Source organism: Lutra lutra, chromosome 7 (assembly GCF_902655055.1).
Source record: "Lutra lutra chromosome 7, mLutLut1.2, whole genome shotgun sequence".
NCBI classification, from domain to species: Eukaryota; Metazoa; Chordata; class Mammalia; order Carnivora; family Mustelidae; genus Lutra; species Lutra lutra.
The window spans coordinates 107,245,222-107,264,485 of record NC_062284.1 but is presented as its reverse complement, the minus strand read 5'-3'; the positions used below and the strand labels follow the sequence as shown (position 1 = coordinate 107,264,485).

The following is a 19,264-nucleotide window of genomic DNA, read 5'->3' as shown; positions in this document are numbered from 1 at the left end:
GGAGGTACTTTTTAAGTGTAGGTAGGATGGTGGATAAGGTGAAAGATAAGAACTTTGGAGTCAGAGTTGGTTTCAAATGTGTAACTTCTAGATTTGGGACCATAAGTATATTATGTAAAATTTTGTAACCTCTGTGCCTCATTTTCCTCATCCATAAAAAGGATGTACTTTGGGGAGCCTGCCTGGCTCAATTGGTTGGGAATCCAACTCTTGATCTCAGCTCAGGTCTTGATCTCATGGTTGTTAAGTTCAGGCCCCACGTTGGGCGTGGAGCCTACTTTAAAAAAAAAAAAAAAAGACATACTGAAATCTGCTTCTAAGGAGTTATGGAATCAAATGGAATGGCACTTGAAAAACATCAGTTACAGCTTTTGACAAATCATTTGTTTTCAGTACATTTTGTCCTTGCTGGCCTTTCACACAAGCCTTCATCATGAGACTATGTAACGCTGAAAGTAAACTGATCCAGCAAGTAGGATAAAACCATCAAGGCAAAAATCCTTAGATGGATATTAAACCTATCTGTGTCTGGAGAAAATAAGAGAAATAAACTTTAGTGAGATAAAACTATTACCTCTGAAAAGGGGGTATAGGAAAAACAGATTGGAGGATTCTTCCCTTCCGTGAGATTATGGATGGGAATAAAAAGGAAACCTGGTTCTCATTTATACATACAAAACAAAACTAACACCCTATAGTATGGGAATGGAAGACAAGTGACAGATCCAAAGACAGATCTCTGAGCTACCCCCAGGTTTATTCAAATGAAATCTACAAAGGAGAAGCCTTTGTGAAGGACACTTTAAGTGTCCCAAGTGATTCTTATGATGAAGCAAGTTTTAGAAGCAGATTTCAGAGCCACCAAAATAAAGTATAACTAATGTTACACATGCTGTTTTTTAAAGATATTTAGTACTTGCTTTTGTATATGTAATTTTTTTAAAGATTTTATTTATTTATTTGACAGAGAGAGATCAGAAGTAGGCAGAGAGGCAGGCAGAGAGAGGAAGGGAAGCAGGCTCCCCTCCAAGCAGAGAGCCCGATGTGGGGCTTGATCCCAGGACGCTGGGATCATGACCTGAGCCAAGGCAGAGGCTTTAACCCACTGAGCCACCCAGGCACCCCTGTATATGTAATTTTTTGAAACAGAATTTTCTAGTTTATGAAAATGCACACACACAGGTGCTGAAAAGGATCCAACAATTCAAAAGTGAGTAAAGTATAAATTCTCTTCCAGTCATGATTTCCAATTCTTACCTTCTCTTCTTGACAAGACAACCTTGTTAGCAAAATGCACAACCAGAAATATTCTATACCCAGATAAATCCCACATTAGTAAAGTTGCTTGATAATACTTTGTATGGGTCCCTATAAAACGTTATATAGTACATTTGATTTTCAACCTCTAGAGAATAAAGTTTTCATTTTTTTTTTAAGTTTTCACATTTCCAAATGTAACCTTAATTCCATATTTTGAAAAATGAACTGGGCTGTTTTATCTTTTTCAAAAGCATACTGCACTCATTCATTCATTTTTCCCACTCTGTAGATATTAATTACTGCCCGTTTCGTTATGTGCTAGGTTTGGTAATAGGTGGTAAACATTGGCAGAGAGAGAGGGAAGTCAGAGGAGGTGCAAGTCGGCTGGCAAGGCACGTTATGTGTAGCAACGAGTCACAGAGCCCATCAGTGGATGTGCAGAACGCTCTGACCCAAACCTTGTTGGAATTTCTCTAGACATCTTCCTCCTCAGACTTAGAAATTCTGTCCTCAGTGTTATTCATTTTTTGCTCTTGTTAATTAGACATTCATATTTTAAGATTTTCAAATTCTCACATACCTTCTATCTTTGAGATACAGTTTCCATCCAATGTGAGCTCTTCCAAGTTAACACAGGATTCCAAGCCTTCCATTTTAGTGAGACTATTGTTGCTAAATGATGCCCATTTCAAATTTTCCAATTTTTCTAAATTTGTGATTTCAAAGAGATGTTGCCCATCTAAATTTAAAGCAGTTATCTGTAGAATAGTTCATATTTTATGTTACTTCAGAATCTTATCAATAAATTCAGTGCTACAAAAAGGCTAATGAAATAATTCCAAATGTGGGAAGTGACATCAAAGGAATTCCTTCAGGAACTAAAGACATAGTGAAACTTACAAAAGAGTAAGATTTGACAAGATTATAACTACAAGGGGGACTTATATGGTTTTATGGACACTGTGCTGTGTCAGATTCCCACCGAAGTGAATGACTTGTCCCAGCTGCTGGGAGTGGTGTTGGCGGAAGGCCTTCAGCTGTCGGCACCTTCCGGGACAGCCTCAGCTGCAGAGAGCTCCCTTGCCCGAGGTCACGCTCCTTCCCAGGCTTGCCCACATTCAATGATGAAGGGATTCAAAGTCCTGGCCATCTCAGCCCAACCTGGGGCAAATTTAAAGAGTCATTCAATTCCCAATCTTACTGTGGGGTCAGCCAGAGCTGTCACTGGGCCTACATCACAGCTAAATATCTGTATATAGCTGGTAGTAAAAATAATGTATGATGCTTTGTGCAGCAAAAAGAAGCTGGTGGTGCCCTCTAACTCTTCCCCTTATCCTCAGTTGAATTCTGACCTGTTCCCCTAGTACTGTGCCAGGATTCTTGATTTCTTTTACATTGCCACCCAAACTTTTGGCTTGATCTCTGGTTCTGAGCTTTCAAATTTGCTTGCTTATTTTGATGTATTATCAAAACCTACCCTTTGGTCTTGCAGTGTACCTTTATCCTAAATCTCCTGTTCTGTGCTGACCATGATTAAGGTGTAATCCCTGTGACATTAATGTTGACAACTTGACTTCCTTGTATAATTTTAATTTGGCTCTTCCAGTTTTCTGCCCCTTACCTATCTGTACCCTCTTTATGATACACAGACCAAAGCTGATTAAAATCAATTGAAGTTAGGGGTGCCTGGGTGGCTCAGTGGTTTAAGCCTCTGCCTTCAGCTCAGGTCATGATCCCAGGACCCTGGGATCGAGCCCCTCATAGGGCTCTCTGCTCAGCAGGGAGCCTGCCTCCCCCTCTCTCTCTGCCTGCCTCTCTGCCTACTTGTGATCTCTGTCTGTCAAATAAATAAATAAAATATTTTTAAAAAATCAATTGGAGTTAAACTTTTATATTAGGTTTAATAGAATTAGCTGTTACCTTCAAGTACCAGTTTCCACTCAGGTGTAAATGTGGTCCTAACTTTGAAATCTGTGTCAGAATTTTGGCAGAAGGCCATATACTAAGTATCCGTGGTCTCTCTTCTTTAGTACCAGAATGCCGTAAGAGAGAGAACTAATAAAATAAAAAACACATGCCAAAAAACACATGATGAATAAACAAAATGGTATATAGCAGGTCATTTATATATAGTTTAAAGTATTGTTTCCTAGATGAGTGGCCCAATGAATAATTTTTAAATTTTAAGTATACATAAATATAAAATAAAATATAAACATAAATTTTATATTAAAATATAATATATTTAAAATAAATATATTAAGTATTCTAATTTAATCATTCATTATTTATATTATTTTAATTATTTTATATTCATAATCATAATATAATAATCATAATTAAATATAATTATATCTTTATAATTTATATGACTTATTTATTATATATCACACATTATATTATTATATTTTATTATATGTTATAATTGTTTATGAATTATATAATTTATAGAATTCTATATAATTATATAATACAAAATAATTATAAGTATATTTTATATTCATATAGAATTATAATTATGCATAATTATAATTATTAAAATTAAAAAATAATTATTAATCTAAAATTAAAAATAATTTAAATAAATAAATTAAATTTTAAAATAATTAATTTACTTAATGATTAAATATATTAAAATATAAATAAATATAAATATAAAAAATTTAAAATATGACATTTTCTTTGCCTTAAAAATATTTTCAATATCTAGATATACTTTATGTATTTGACTTTTTATCTTAGCAGATATTTAACTATTAGATAAAATTTATAGAACTATGAAAGCTGTAATACAAACATCCATATAATCCATCCATTAAGCAAGTTTCAGAGCTGGAAATTCCTCCTATCCTGGAAGCACCCTGTGTGCCCCATCTTAATCCTTTCCCTCTCCTTCCCCTTAGAACCCATCATTCACCTCATGTGAATCAATCAATGCCCTAAGAAGCAGTCAAATGATCTCAAATTTTCTATCTACCATTCATTTGCTTTATAGACCTATGTTTGTGCCCATAAATATCATTTAGTGTTACACATACTGGAACCTTGTGTAAATTGAATAATAAGTATGGGTTCTTCTATGATTTGCTTTTTTGCTCAATATTGTGTTCATGAGATTAAGATTCACATGTGCTGCTGTATGTAGTGGTAGTTCATTTATGGGTCATTGCTAGACAGTATTTCCTTCCTTACCAGTTCTCCCATCAATGAGCACTGGAGCTGATTTCAGTTTTTCACACTGTTGTTATGAATATTCTTGATTCCTGCTGCATACATGCAAGAGTTCCTTTAGAGTTTATACAACTTGGGGGTTATAGGGAAAGTATATATTCAGCTTTCCTAGATAATGCCAAAATATTTTCCAAAGTGGTTATACCAACTGCCACTTCTACTTCAAACTTGATATTGTCAGGCTTTAAAACTTTCACCAACTTGTGACTCTCAATTGGTAGATTGTGTGGTTTTAATATTCATTTTCTTGAATACTAGTGCAGTGGAGCATCTTCTCCTGTGATTTGGCTATTCTGATTTCCTCTCCAGTATCTTTTGCCTATTTTTCTGTTTGATTGGTTGTCTTTTTTCTGATATATAAATAATATCTTTTGTCAGTTAAATGTGTGGCAAAATTTTTCCCCCAGTATGTAGCTTGTTTTTTTCCCTCTATGGTGTGCCCTTTAAGGAACAGATAAATTAATTTCAATGTAGACACATCCAGTCTTTTATATTTATGCCCTTAGTTTCTTGTGTAATAAATTCTTTCCTCATTCACGGTCATAATGACAATCTCTGTTCCTAATTCTAAAACTTTCTTGATTTTGACTTTTATAGTGAAGTCCTTAATGCACTTGTCCCAGTGCCTTTTATTGACAAGACTCTCTGATCTATAAAGGCAGCTCTGTTTATCAAGTTTTCATGTATGTATGGGTCTATATTAGGTCTTTATGTTCTGTTCTCTTGGTCTGTACCACATCTACATTTTTTTAAGTAGACTCCACACCCAGCATGGAGCCCAGTGTGGAGCTTGAACTCATGTCCCTGAGATCAAGACCTGAGCTGAAATCAAGAGTCAGACACTTAACTGACTGAGCCACGCAGGTGCCCCAATTCTGCATTGTCTTAAAGGATTTTAGTTGGTTTTGATTTCTGGTAGGGTAAAACCCCAAATCTTCTTGAGGAATTAATTATATTTTTAGAAACAAAAAAGTTTCTTTCCATCATTTTGAATAGATTCTAAATTAAACAATACATTAAGGAATTAATATTCAAATATTCTAACAAAAACTAAACAGCTAGAGAACTAGAGTAAATATATTTAAGATGAAGCTACTTTGGCCAAAGTATAGCATTCTTTTTTTTTTTTTTTTTTTTTTTATATTTGACAGAGAGAAATCACAAGTAGGCAGAGAGGCAGGCAGAGAGAGAAGGAAGCAGGCTCCTTGCTGAGCAGAAAGCCCGATGCGGGGCTCGAACCCAGGACCTGGGAACATGACCTGAGCCAAAGGCAGCGGCTTAACCCAATGAGCCACCCAGGCGCCCCAAAGTATAGCATTCTTAATCTGGATAATATGCACATTCCCCATGCCCCCAAGTTAATAGGTTGTGTGTGTGTGTGTGTGTGTGTGTGTGTGTGCTCGGGCGTGAATTCTTTAACCAGACACACATATATAATATCAGTACTAGGTAGGTAATTCACTAAGTGTTTTATCAAGGCTTCCAAGCTTAGCTTATCTATAGAAGTTTGTTTATTTTCATGTAGGCTCTAGAAAGGACTCTGATAAGTTCAAGTTGATAGGGAAAAAACAGTTACCCTAGAGGCATTTTTGTGGATTTTTGGGGTAGTGTGCAGGGATGAGAATCCATACAACCAGTTGGTATTTAAATGGGATATATTTAAACAGAAAAAAGTTAAAGTGATATGAATTTTATATATTAATGATTTTTTACTAGAACGCTAAAAGAGGATATAAAATCTTAACAAAAAGCAAGAGTATGGAAAATATAATTTGTATATTCTAAGTAGCAAAAATATTAAACAGTAAAATCCAACCTGAGTAATCTTTGTTCCAGTAATAAATTTCATAGCTGCTGTTGCTTCTTCTTCAGAAATGAGGAGTCCATCTAAATGAGTAAGAGTCTTTAATCTGCCAATAACACTCAGCCTTAATGTGGCTGGCTTGGGAAAAATAACAAAAAGTTAATTTTTACAAAACATTACATATGTTATGGCACAAAAAGGAGTGCTTTTTCATTCCTTCCCATGTAATTCAAAATTATGTATCTCCCACTTTATTAGCTATATCTACAAATAAGGGCTTAACTTAGTTCTTTAATAACTGAAATTCAGTTATATTTAAGAACTGATCTGTTTTGTTTGAAGGTGGTTAGCTCTACTCTTGTGAAGGAAGGGAAGTCCTGTAAGCTGTTGAAAAGTGTGGTGAAAAGTGTTCAGAGAACTGCAGTGCCTCCCAGTTATCTAGATAAGCAGTTAGTCAGCTCTGTGTGCATTTCTATCTGGATCTCTAGCCGTTGACATCTAGTTTGGCAACAGGAAGAGAGCTGTACTATGACCAGGCACATTTTGGGTATGGTCTGTCAAAAGAAAAATATCCTTCAATTTTTCTGAGCAGAAAAGAAAAAAAAATACAACAGTGTAAACATAGTAATATGGCAATTTAATAGAATCATCATTAGCCTCTTTTTTAAAATGTTGAACAGTCTTATATACATTTTTTGAAAAGCAAGGAAAGGAGGATTCTTGCAATTATAAAATTGGGGCATTTTTTAAATACTTGAGGATACCCTGGGGCGCCTGGGTGGCTCAGTGGGTTAAGCCTCTGTCTTCGGCTCAGGTCATGATCCCAGAGTCCTGGGATCGAGCCCCGCATTGGGCTCTCTGCTCAGTGGGGAGCCTGCTTCCTCCTCTCTCTCTCTGCCTGCCTCTCTGCCTACTTGTGATCTCTCTCTGTCAAATGAATAAATAAAATCTTAAAAAAAAAATTAAGAAAAAAACAAAATTTAAAAAAAAAATACTTGAGGATACCCTTAAACATAATCATTGAATACTGAAATTTCTTAGCATGAATCTGTGTATCTTTGTGATAAGAAAAAAAAATAGTGTTCAATCAAATTTCCCTTTATAGCAGAACATAAGCCTTTATAATACAGGTTTATCAGGGGAAGTGATAAACTCACTCCCCCCTTAATGATGTCTCTCTTATTGTATTCTATTATTCTTTTTTTAAAGATTTTATTTAATTAAGGGTGATTGGGTTATGGACATTGGGGAGGGTATGTGCTATGGTGAGTGCTGTGAAATGTGTAAGCCTGATGATTCAGACCTGTACCCCTATGGCAAATAATATATGTTAATAAAAATAATTTAAAAAAGAAAAAAAAGATTTTATTTATTTGTCAAAGAGAGAGAGAGAGAGAGAGAAAGAGCACACAAGCAGGGGGAGTGGCAGTCAGAGAGAGAAGGCGGCTCCCTGCTGAGCCAGGAGCCCTATGTGGGACTTGATTCCAGGACCCTGGGGTTATGACCTGAGCTAAAGGCAGACGCTTAACCGACTGAGCCACCCAGGCTTCCCACATTCTATTATTTTTCGTCCCATGCCTCATTACAGTAGGTTCTAGCACACTAAACTATATAAACTCTCCCAAGGTTTGCAAATGGCAATAGTATCTAACACCCTTAAAGCCATAGTACTCTCAAACTAGTAGAGCTTATTTAAAAAAATCTTTTAATAACATTTGAGTCATTTGATCACTACACTACACTAAATTAAAGTTATGAGATACAAGGAATTCTAGTAAAACAAAGATAGTTTGTCTATTTCTGGCTATTACTGGATAGTAGTGAGTAACTGGCTTTGAAATAAAAATGATCATTTGCTTTTTATAAACATATCTGCTACCTACCTTTTGCCATGGATTATGCCGAATATCAAGAGTAAGAAGGCTTGTGGTGTGTTTGCATAACATATTTATTTCATCACCGGATTTTTTCAGTTGATTCCAGCTTAAGTCTAAGTGCTTCAGTTTCATCAGACCTCTAAATCCTTCCAGGGTTATCACATGGTTATGACTTGCATCCAAATATTCAAGGTTATACTGCAACACATACACATAGAAGTGGTGCTAAAAAGGGTCACAGCTGGTATTTACAGAGTTCTTTTCTTTATGATTCACTAATTTCTTTAAATGCTTTTTGGTAATTCTTACAGAAAACCTACACAGTAGATACACTGCAATTATGGTATCAACATATGGGATCGACAATACAGGTATTTTATTTTTAGACTGCTCTTAATTCTCACTTCGCTCTTATAATGTGGAGTGACAGTGTTTGTTTTCATAGAACAGAAGGCAAAGACTAACTGACAGGACAGGTTGTCCCCAACAAACAAAGAATTACTGTTCTTACTATCTGGACTTCTGGTAGCCTGGCTAAAAAATGTTTCATTTTTAGAGGTAGAAATTAAACCTATTCTATAATTCTCATTTTTAAAAGTACATGACTTTTAATAACTTAAAAATCATTAAACTAATACATGGTCTATGTTGGAAATTTGGGAAATGTAGTAAACAAATTAAAAGAAAAATAGAAAGCACATGTAATTCTGAACTTAGAAGGAACCACTGAGAACATTGTTTTTTTAATTATATGTGCAAATATTTTTCTTACAAAAAACAGGTTGTATTATATAGAGATTTGTATCCCTTTGGGTGTTTCACACATCATTAAATATTCTTCAAAATGGTTTTTCATGATTGTATAATATTCCAATAAGTGACCTGTTAGGATCATTTTAAACATTTACTATGAACAATTATGTGGCTTCTAATTGTTGGCAGCACTGCAACAAAGATCCATGGTCATGATAATTTAACTGAGACTCTCTTATTTTTTCGGAAAAGATTTTTAGAAGTGGGATTATAAGTTTTAAGGATTTCTATATTAAGATTTTTTTTAACTTTTTTTTTTAAAGTAGGCTCCATGCATGGTGGGGAGCCTAACACAGGGCTCAGACTCATGACCATGACCTGAGATCAGGAGCTGGACACTCAACCAACTGAGCCACCCAGGCATCCCTATATTGTTAAGATTTTTGATAAATACTGCTAAATAATTTTCAAGGAAGTTTGTACCAATTTTTTTTTCTTCCAACAGTAGGATATGGGAATGCCCATTTTCTTAAATACCCACCAGTTCCACCTGCTTTATTTTAATTTACATTGCTTATTACCAGTGAAGTTGAACATCTTCCCATGTGTTTGTATTAGCCATTTTTAAATTTTCATTTTTGTTTGTTTCTTTTCTTTAGCCATTTATCTATTTAGATCTTTACCTAATTATTTGTAAGAAGTCTTTAAGACTTAATTTGTTACTTTATTTGTTGCAGATAAAATTTTCTTTTAAGGTATATACTAATTCAGACATAGAACAAAGAAGAGAACTTTAAGAAGACATTTTGCAACATACTTTTTTCTCACTAATGCTTTTATTTTTTTAAATTATTTTTATTAACATATTATGTATTATTTGCCCCAGGGATACAGGTCTGTGAGTCATCAGGCTTACACATTTCACAACACCCACCATAGCACATACCCTCTCCAATGTCCATAACCCAACCACCCAATCCTTACCTTACAACCCCACTGCAACCCTCAGTTTGTTTTGTCAGATTAAGAGTCTCTTATGGTTTGTCTCCCTCCTGATCCCATCTTGTTTGCAACACATTTTTTAAAATAAAAGGTAATATTACTATAGATTAACAGTGAACTTGATATCTTTATAGGTAATTCAAACAGTTGTTTGAATTCAGCATAGAATTAATCACTGCTATAGTTCATGTTCTTGGAAAAGCAGTTATTACAGTGGTGCAGGTTGCAGAAGTTGAATGTACCGATTTAAAAAAAAAAATTTTTTTTCCCCTTCAGATCATTAAAATCTTTCAAAAAATTCCTGGAAACCAAATTATGTTACTGACTTTTTATTCTCATAAAAAAAGCATAGTAAAACAAACAAACATATAATCATTTGCTATCATAATTTCTTGAACAAAAGGATATTTGATAGTATTTGACAGAGAGAGAGATCACAAGTAGGCAGAGAGGCAGGCAGAGAGAAAGGGGGAAGCAGGCTCCCTGCTGAGCAGAGAGCCTGATGGAGGGCTCGATCCCAGGACCCTGAGACCATGACCTGAACCAAAGACAGAAGCTTAACCCACTGAGCCTCCCAGGCACCTGATATTTGATAGTATTAAGGACATAATCTTAGAACAGTCTTTTAAATGAAATCAATTTGGCTTTATAAAAATTTATTACATGGCCTGTCTTCTCCCAATTTTCATCATAAAGTGGTAAAAACTTGTCCCAAATTCTGGCATTTGAATGCAGACTAGCATTTTGGAACCATACATCATAAAAAGTAACTGCCTTCTTTCCTTGAAAACGGGGATGGGATCTCAATTTTTATATTCCCAAAGATATAAAACAGACTCTATGAACATAGGTGTTCATGGAAGAGTACTTTCAGTTTTTGTAGCAGGGGTTTCTTAATATTTCTTGCACTTCAGTTTGTCATTCTTAAATTCCAGTACAGTACAGCCAATTTACAAAGATTAAAACCCACAACACCTCTTTTAAAAATTCTTAGGGGTAATGAATGGTTCATTCTCTAAATATAAATTAGCTCTCTCTAAGTTATCACTTTAGCAATAAATTTTTCATTGGGAAAGATAAGACAGAAGTATTGTCTCAATAAAAAATTAGGCACATAATCTAGATTAAGATTGCAAATAGCCATACATATTTGTCTTTCCCTGGCCAACTCTGACTGTGGTGGAGCTATTTTCAGAGAAAAAAAAAAATCTCTTCCTGTTCCTTTCTCTTAGATACTCTCCTTTCTTGATAGTTCGTGACTGAATGATAAACATGAATCTTAGGACTTTTTAATTTATCTTGTAAGGATGTCTTGCTTAGGCTTTTAAAAAAACCATATCGTATATATATTTTTCCCACCATTAATGAAACCCAAGTCTTCCATTATATAAACAGTGTTAGGTTGGGTATTTTAATTTAAAAGTCAAGACCAGGATGATAAATACTTAAGAACAATGCATTTACTTTCTGGAACTTAGTAGAAGTAACTTCTAGCATGCAAGTGGAGTATGGAAACGCTCCATGTTAGAGACATGCTTAAGGAAAATGACAGTAAAAATGAAATATCTCAAAGGCAACTTAAAAAATGTAGAAGACAATAGGAATGATAGGTGAGTGATTAAACTAGATCATAACCTTTTGTAATGCCACAGTAACCACAAATCACATCAAACACACATGCAAAGCTCACTACTGGAGAATAAAGAGGCAGAGGCAGCATAGGTTTTCAATCTCTGAATCCCTACATGAAAACAGAATAAACTGATAAAACCCAAATTCTACGACAAGATTTATAACCAAGTTGCATGACAGGGTGGTCCTATAAGCCCCCAAAGAAGCTGTAGGATAAACCACCAACAACCACAAGACCTACATTATATTCATGTCTATGTGAGAGGAAGAAGGAAGCATCAGGGCAGTATCTGATGGACCTGAGAACAATAGAGCCCCCAAATAGTCAGCCAGAGTTTACTGGAAAGTATGGCAACAAATCTGAGTACAGCTGGGAGGAGTTTTGCATGGGATGAGTGCATGGGACCCATTGGAGAAAGGTCTGAAGCAACTGGAGCAATCTAGCACTTATTATCCTTAAAACTGCCCCACCAGGGCTCCCTTCTAAAATAGAATCCTTCTCCAAGAAGAAACTGTTGAGGCTAAGGCAAAAACGAAACAGGATAAGGACAAAAAAGGCAAAAATGAGAGAGAGAGAGAGAGAGAGAAAATAGAAGAAGGGAATAGAGTCAGGAAATCTCAGAAAAGAAGCACTACAATTTTTTTTAAAAGCACATATAAACAAGAGGGAGATCTGTGAAGGTAGGAAAGCTTTCTCAAACCCCACTTCATTTTCAAAGTTTAAAAAAGTAATTTCACTAAAAAATGAGCAAAAGAAAAGTATTGAGATCCAATCCCAGACAAAGCTAGGAGTGCGAGGGAGGCGGAGGGAGGTGGGGGTGCGGAGAGAGAGAGAGGGAGAGACATTGCTGTGGGCAATAAAAGTACACCAGAAAGATATGCTCAGAAATTTAAGATTATTAACTTACTATTTTAAAACAAGCAAAAAGATGTTAAGAAAGCTTCAAAATATAAGATAACAGCATAAATCTCGATTAGAAAAATTCAGAAGTGAGATGAAAGAGCCCATAAAATAATTTGAAATTAAATAAATTAAATTAATTAAATTAAAAGAAATTAAAGAAATTAAATAAAAAAAACAAAGACTAAATAGTCAAACACAAAAACTAGTAAATACAATAGGTAATTGCTTTAAGAGACAGAGAAGGTATAAAAAAGGGAAGAATTGTAAAATCAAATCAATTTAAAATTTTAAACCACAATGAAATACCACCTTACACCAGTTAGAATGGCCAAAATTAACAAGAGAGGAACAACAAATGCTGGCAAGGATGTGGAGAAAGGGGAACCCTCTTAACACTGTTGGTGGGAATGCAAGCTGGTATAGCCACTCTGGAAAACAGCATGGAGGTTCCTGAAGATGTTAAAAATAGAGCTACCCTATGACCCAGCAATCGCACTACTGGGTATTTATCCCAAAGATACAAATGTAGTGATCTGAAGGGGCACCTGCACCTCACTGTTCATAGCAGCATTGTCCTCAATAGCCAAACTGTGGAAGGAGCCAATGTGTCCTTCAATAGATGAATGGATAAAGAAGATGTGGTTCAAATATACAAGGGAATGTTAATCACCCTTCAGAAAAGATGAATACCTACTATTTACATTGATGTGGATTAAACTGGAGGTTATTATGCTGAGTGAAATAAGTCAATCAGAGAAAGACAAGTTATCACATGGTTTCACTCACATATGGAATTTAAGGAATAGTGCAGAGGACCATAGAGGAAGGGAGGGAAAACTGAGTGGGAAGAAATCAAAGAGGGAGACAAACCATGAGGGACTCTGGACTCTGGGAAACAAGCTGAGGGTTGCAGAAGAGAGGGGGCTTGGGGATGGGGTAACTGGGTGATGGGCATTAAGGAGGGCACATGATCTGATGAGCGTTGGGTGTTCTATGCAACTAATGAATCACTACATCAAAAGCTAATGATGTACTATATGTTGGCTAATTGAACTTAATAAAAACATTTTTAAATTAAGAGATAAAAAGGACTCAGGAGAAAGTGACAAATAGCGAAGATAGATAAAGATTCAATGTATGAATAAGGTGAGACCCTGGGAAAAAAAAAAAACAAAACCTACAAGGAAACAGAAAAATGGCTAAAAACTTCCAGGTTAGAAAAAGAAAAGAAAGGGGGCACCTGAGTGGCTCAGTTGGCTAAGCATTTGCCTTCAACTCGGGTCATGATCCCAGGGTCCTGGGGTAGAGCCCTACATCGGGCTCTCAGCTGAGTGGGGAGCCTGCTTCTCTTTCAGTCCTTCCCCGCTGCTGATACTCTCTCATGCTCTCTGTCTCTCAAATAAATAAATAAAATCTTTAAATTAAAAAAAAAAACTTTAAAAAAATAAAAGGAAAGAAAAAATTATTTTAATCTGCATTTTGGAAGAGCACACTGTAGTTCCGAAATACTGGCCCAGGCAACAAATACCAAGACATAATCTAGTAAAATTACTGGACTTTAAAGAAACTGGCCATCTAAAAGTAAAAGGCATATAACTTTAGGGAAAAAAATTATACATTCTCATCAGACTTTTCTACAGCAACACTTTATGTCAGAAGAAAACAAAATAGCATTTAAGATGCCCAAGGAAATAAATTGTGAGCTAAGGATTTTATATCCTGCAAAGCTGCCATTCATGTATAAAGGATATAGAAAAACTATTATCCACATGTAGTAATGGAAGGATTGTAAATATTGTTCCCATAAGCCCTTCCTGAGGAATCTATAATTGAATATTTTTCAGACAATCAAAATGTTTACAGAGATACCAACCGAAGGTGTGGTGACAAGAATTAAATATAATTACCAATGAACTAAAAGGGAGAGTGTACATAGTGCAAGGCTACATGGTCTGACCAAATATATATGGAATGATAATTTTAATTATTTTTTTTATTTATTTTTAAAAATATTCTATTTATTTATTTTGACAGACAGAGATCACAAGTAGGCAGAGAGGCAGGCAGAGAGAGAGGGGGAAGCAGGCTCCCTGCTGAGCAGAGAGCCCGATGCGGGGCTCGATCCCAGGACCCTGAGATCATGACCCGAGCTGAAGGCAGAGGCTTTAACCCACTGAGCCACCCAGGCACCCCAGTTTTAATTATTTTTTTAAAATGAGGAATAATGCAAAGAACATACACAAAATTTTAAAAATAATCTTTCCAGTAACAATATTGATGAGAGTATTAGTGCTATCATTCTGAGACTATTGTGTGTGTAATAGCGATAAAACAATAAACAATTATTAAATATTCCAATGCTATCACTTTGTATCCTTGGGAATCAGGATTCTTGCTGTGAGAGAAAAAAAGATAGCTGTAAGTAACAGAGAAAAGGTTAAGCTAAAAGATTTTCAGTCTTGAATCTGAATTGGAAATACCAATATAAATTTGTGAGGTTAGTTTTAGATATACATGCATTATAGTCTATACATATAGATATACATACATATATAGTTTATATGCATATACATACATATACGTATATATCACACACACACATGCACACACCCCTTCCCCACAACAAGTCTGTCCAATGGAATGACCTAGAAACAAATACCAACCCTGACATACCACTTCTCTCTAAGATAAATTAGTGCTCGGGCCGCCTGGGTGGCTCATTCAGTTAAGTGCCAGATTTCTGGTTTCGGCTCAGGTCATGGGCTCAGGGTTGTGGGATCAAGCCCTCAATTGGGCTCTGTGCTCAGCACCATGCTTGCTAGACATTTTCTCCCTCTCCCCCTACCCTGCTCCTTTTTCTGCTCATGTTCTCTTTTTCTCTCAAATAAATAAAATCTTTTTTTAAAGAAAATAAACTAGAGCTCCTTGAAGAAATGGCTAATCCCATGTCTACAACAGAAGACACAGAAAATATATGTGGAACATCTCTTATACAAGGTGGTAAAGAAGCTATTAGAGACCACTAGGGTCATGGCAAAAGAAGCAAACTTTAAGATGTTCCCATTGGCTAACGATGAGACCATCTGAGCTTCAATCATGATAAAAGTTGCAATGGATGGACTCTCATTGAGTATGTTTAAGTCCATGTATTCCTAATGATATCTAAAACAAAAAAGGAATTACTTATCTGTGAGAAAACACAAGGAACCAATTCATTATCTTCAAAATTGGTAAATAAAGACAAGTAAGCATCTATTCTGCATTTTCTTTTTTTCCTTCCTTCTTTCTTTCTTTTCTTTCTTTCTTTCTTTCTTTCTTTCTTTCTTTCTTTCTTTCTTTCTTTCTTTCTTAAGTAATCCCTGCATGAAACACAGGGCTTGAACTCACAACTGCAAGATCTAGAGTTGCATGCTCTACGGACTCAGCGAGCCAGGTGCCCCCGTTCTGCATTTTCTACATTACTGGGAGTACTGATAACCAAATAACAGATAAAGGGAAATGTCTATGCAAAAACAGTCTAACTAAGAAATGAAAAAGAAATGACAGAATAAGAATATTGCCGTTTTTGGGCGCCTGGGTGGCTCAGTGGGTTAAGCCGCTGCCTTTGGCTCAGGTCATGATCTCAGGGTCCTGGGATCGAGTCCCGCGTTGGGCTCTCTGCTCAGCAGGGAGCCTGCTTCCCTCTCTCTCTCTCTCTCTCTCTGCCTGCCTCTCTGTCTACTTGTGATCTCTCTCTGTCAAATAAATAAATAAAATCTTAAAAAAAAAAGAATATTGCCGTTTTGTAATCACTGATGAATTAATGGATCTAGGCATTAACAATGGCTACCGGCATCAGAAAAGTGAGTCAATCAGATATCATCTGCTTCCTATAGACTTGCCAGAGGAATGGAACCTGAACCTGATCCAGTCTCTGGATCTAGTTGTCAATTAGCAGACAATATCGAGGGTTGAGGTCATGTAGGGTTATATCATAAGCAAATCAACAACAGGGTCCAGACTGTGGGACACTTTTGGGACTAGAAGCTCAAAGTATTTCTACAGATAAACTATGGAGAGTGGAAGGGGACAGAAGGGAAGAGAAGGGAAACCTATAAATTAAGAGAGACAAACAATTTCTAGAATGGCAAAACCAAACTATTGTGCTAGATGGGGAGGCACATTTGGGTGATAGAACTATGGGGGGAAATGCAGGGAGAGGATTACTAAAGAGGTGAGGATAATGATTTATTGAGGGGATGGGGAATATATAGAAGGGGCTTATGTTGTAGGTTACAAAGTTCTATTTCTTGACCTGCATCAGTAATAAGGACGTTCACCTAATAATTTACTGAACCACATGCTTGTAGTACGTAGTTTTCTATATCTGTGTTTTATTTTATAATAAAAAGCTGAATATACACCTGCAGAGTATCTCCTCTCTCTGATCACCCCTAACATCCCTACAGTCATTTTTCAAGACACATTTACACCTCAGATACTTGATGTTTGAGAGGTTATTTCTAGCTACCTTTGCTAATCTCAAAATTTGAAAATACCACTTGGGCATACAATTTGTCCAGTTCTCTTGTTTGTAAAATGGCCACAGTAATATCAATCCAGTAAGTACACAGTGATAGAAATTTTTCTATCCAAGGAGAACAATAAAACCATACTGCAAAATACATGCTGGGTGGCTGGCTAAGCGATCTAAAAGCATGCTCTAAAAGCACTATCCACGTGCTTTGCCTGACTTGGGAGTTTACTTTAAAAAAAAAAACAACAACACACAAAGGATTTATTTATTTTAGAGCGTGTGAGAGTGGTGAGGAGGGGCAGAGGAGGAGGGTGAGAGAAAGAATCTCAAGCTAATCCTTGCTGATGCAGGCTTGATCCCACCACCCTGAAAGCATGACCTGAGCTGAAATCAAGAGTTGGATGCTTAACCGACTGAGTCACTCAGGCAGCTCAAGAGCTTACTCTTTAAATTTTGTGCATAAGCAAAATTATGACTGTTACAACCTCTGTAACCACTGGCAAATCAGAAAAAAGTTAAATAAAAAATGCCAACAACTTACATATAGTCTTGGGATCTCTATTAAACTACCTTCTTTCCTCAAACTGTGTATCAAATCCAGACTATGAGGGATTCTATTAAAAAGGACTTCGGCTTTGGGCCCCTGGGTGGCTTGAGTTCTCTCTTCCCGTCCCTCTGCTCCTCCTCCCCACTCTGTCTCTCTCTTAAATAAGTAAATCTTTAAAAAAACAAAAGGACTTTGGCTTACTAAAAGAAATAAGGATGGAGATTTAGTACTAAAGCTTAAGATCAGTAAGGAAAGCAACAGCTCCCACCACAGTGGGAGAAGCAGCAACACAGATGCTTTGATAGGACTGAAAGGGGGTAGGGAATGAGTAAGAGCTGAGAATGATGATATGTTCTGGAAAGTTAGGCCTGTGATTTGGGACCAATGGAAACAGGGGATGCTGTGTTGGCATTCTGGAGCCACATATGCAATTACTTTTGTTGTATGATATATAACAAAGAAAACAAAAGCCAGATAAGATGCTTAGCTATGTGTACATGGTGCATTACTGTGTTTGTCCTATGATCTATGGTGGGGCGAACACAAATCAAATAAGATCTGTGCATGTGACAGAGAGGACAAGGCAGAAAGAAAGAGAAATAACAACATGAATAATGAACAAGTGGGAAGAGAACTAACAGCCTTAGATACGAAGCGGTGAATCAGAAAATGAAGAAGTAGGGGCGCCTGGGTGGCTCAGTGGGTTAAGCCGCTGCCTTCGGCTCAGGTCATGATCTCGGAGTCCTGGGATCAAGTCCTGCATCGGGCTCTCTGCTCAGCAGGGAGCCTGCTTCCTCCTGTCTCTCTGCCTGCCTCTCTGCCTGCTTGTGATCTCTCTGTCAAATAAATAAATAAAATCTTTAATAAAAAAAAAAGAAAAGAAAATGAAGAAGTAAAGACTCACAAGGAGAAAAATAAGAATGAGAAAACAAGAGCAGAAGAAAATGGAAATGACAATTTCCAAAGAGCATTTTAAAAATAAGTCTGGAGTAGTTTTAAAATGAATTTACTTTAAAGTAGTTAGAAATCAGGTATGACCACAGGTGTATATTTGGTTTGCAAATGGAATCTGAATCTGACATTTTTTATTTTAATTTTTTAAAAGATTTTATTTATTTGAGACAGAGAGACCACAAATAGGTGGGGGGAGGGGCATAGGTAGAGGGAGAAGCAGACTCCCCTGCTGAGCAGAGAGCCCGATGCAGGGCTCGATCTCAGGACCCCAAGATCATGACCTGAGCCGAAGGCGGACACTTAACTGACTGAGCCAGTTAGGTGCCCTAAGACCTATTTTAGACAAAGTAACAGACCACAGTGTTGTGTTCCTAATTTGAGCTGCATAATCTTGAATATAGTATGTTTGAGGTCTTCATTACAAAAATAATATATCTATTAAATTAATTCTTTTACTTAAATAATTTCAAAAGGACAGTTCTTACCAGGTGGTATACATCATCTAAACAAGTAAATTCATTGAAGCTGATATTAAGTTTTCGAAGTCCTGTTAACTTGGAGAGATCTCTCAATTTACTCAAGCTATTTCCATGGAGATTCAGATTCTGAAATAAAATGAAATGTAAATTTAAAAATAAGACAGATTATATTCTACATCATAGTTATTTAAGTAATATTAAGAGAGAGCCAATAAGAAGTAAACCTAATGTATGCTTTTATTTTATTTTTTTTAAAGATTTTATTTATTTATTTGAGAGAGAGACAGTGAGAGAGAGCATGAGCG

At 36.1% G+C, this 19,264-nt stretch overlaps 1 protein-coding gene and 1 long non-coding RNA gene across 4 annotated transcripts in view; one reads left to right on the top strand and one right to left on the bottom strand.

Annotated features, from left to right (window-relative positions):
• Positions 1-19,264, bottom strand: part of LRRC9 (leucine rich repeat containing 9) — a 120,859-nt gene that overhangs the window by 43,578 nt on the left and 58,017 nt on the right. For all 3 annotated transcript variants that reach the window (XR_007128497.1, XM_047735634.1, XM_047735635.1), the window contains exons 17-21: positions 18,966-19,085; positions 8,179-8,370; positions 6,308-6,433; positions 3,181-3,315; positions 1,841-2,018 (exon numbers count right to left, since the gene is read on the bottom strand). Coding sequence is in view for 2 of the 3 variants with exons in the window: in XM_047735634.1 (XP_047591590.1) it covers positions 1,841-2,018; positions 3,181-3,315; positions 6,308-6,433; positions 8,179-8,370; positions 18,966-19,085 (751 nt within the window). In the remaining variant the exon portion in view is untranslated. The remainder of the gene's footprint in view (positions 1-1,840; positions 2,019-3,180; positions 3,316-6,307; positions 6,434-8,178; positions 8,371-18,965; positions 19,086-19,264) is intronic.
• Positions 1-19,264, top strand: part of LOC125103791 (uncharacterized) — a 137,771-nt gene that overhangs the window by 70,996 nt on the left and 47,511 nt on the right. The gene's annotated exons all lie outside the window — the stretch shown is intronic.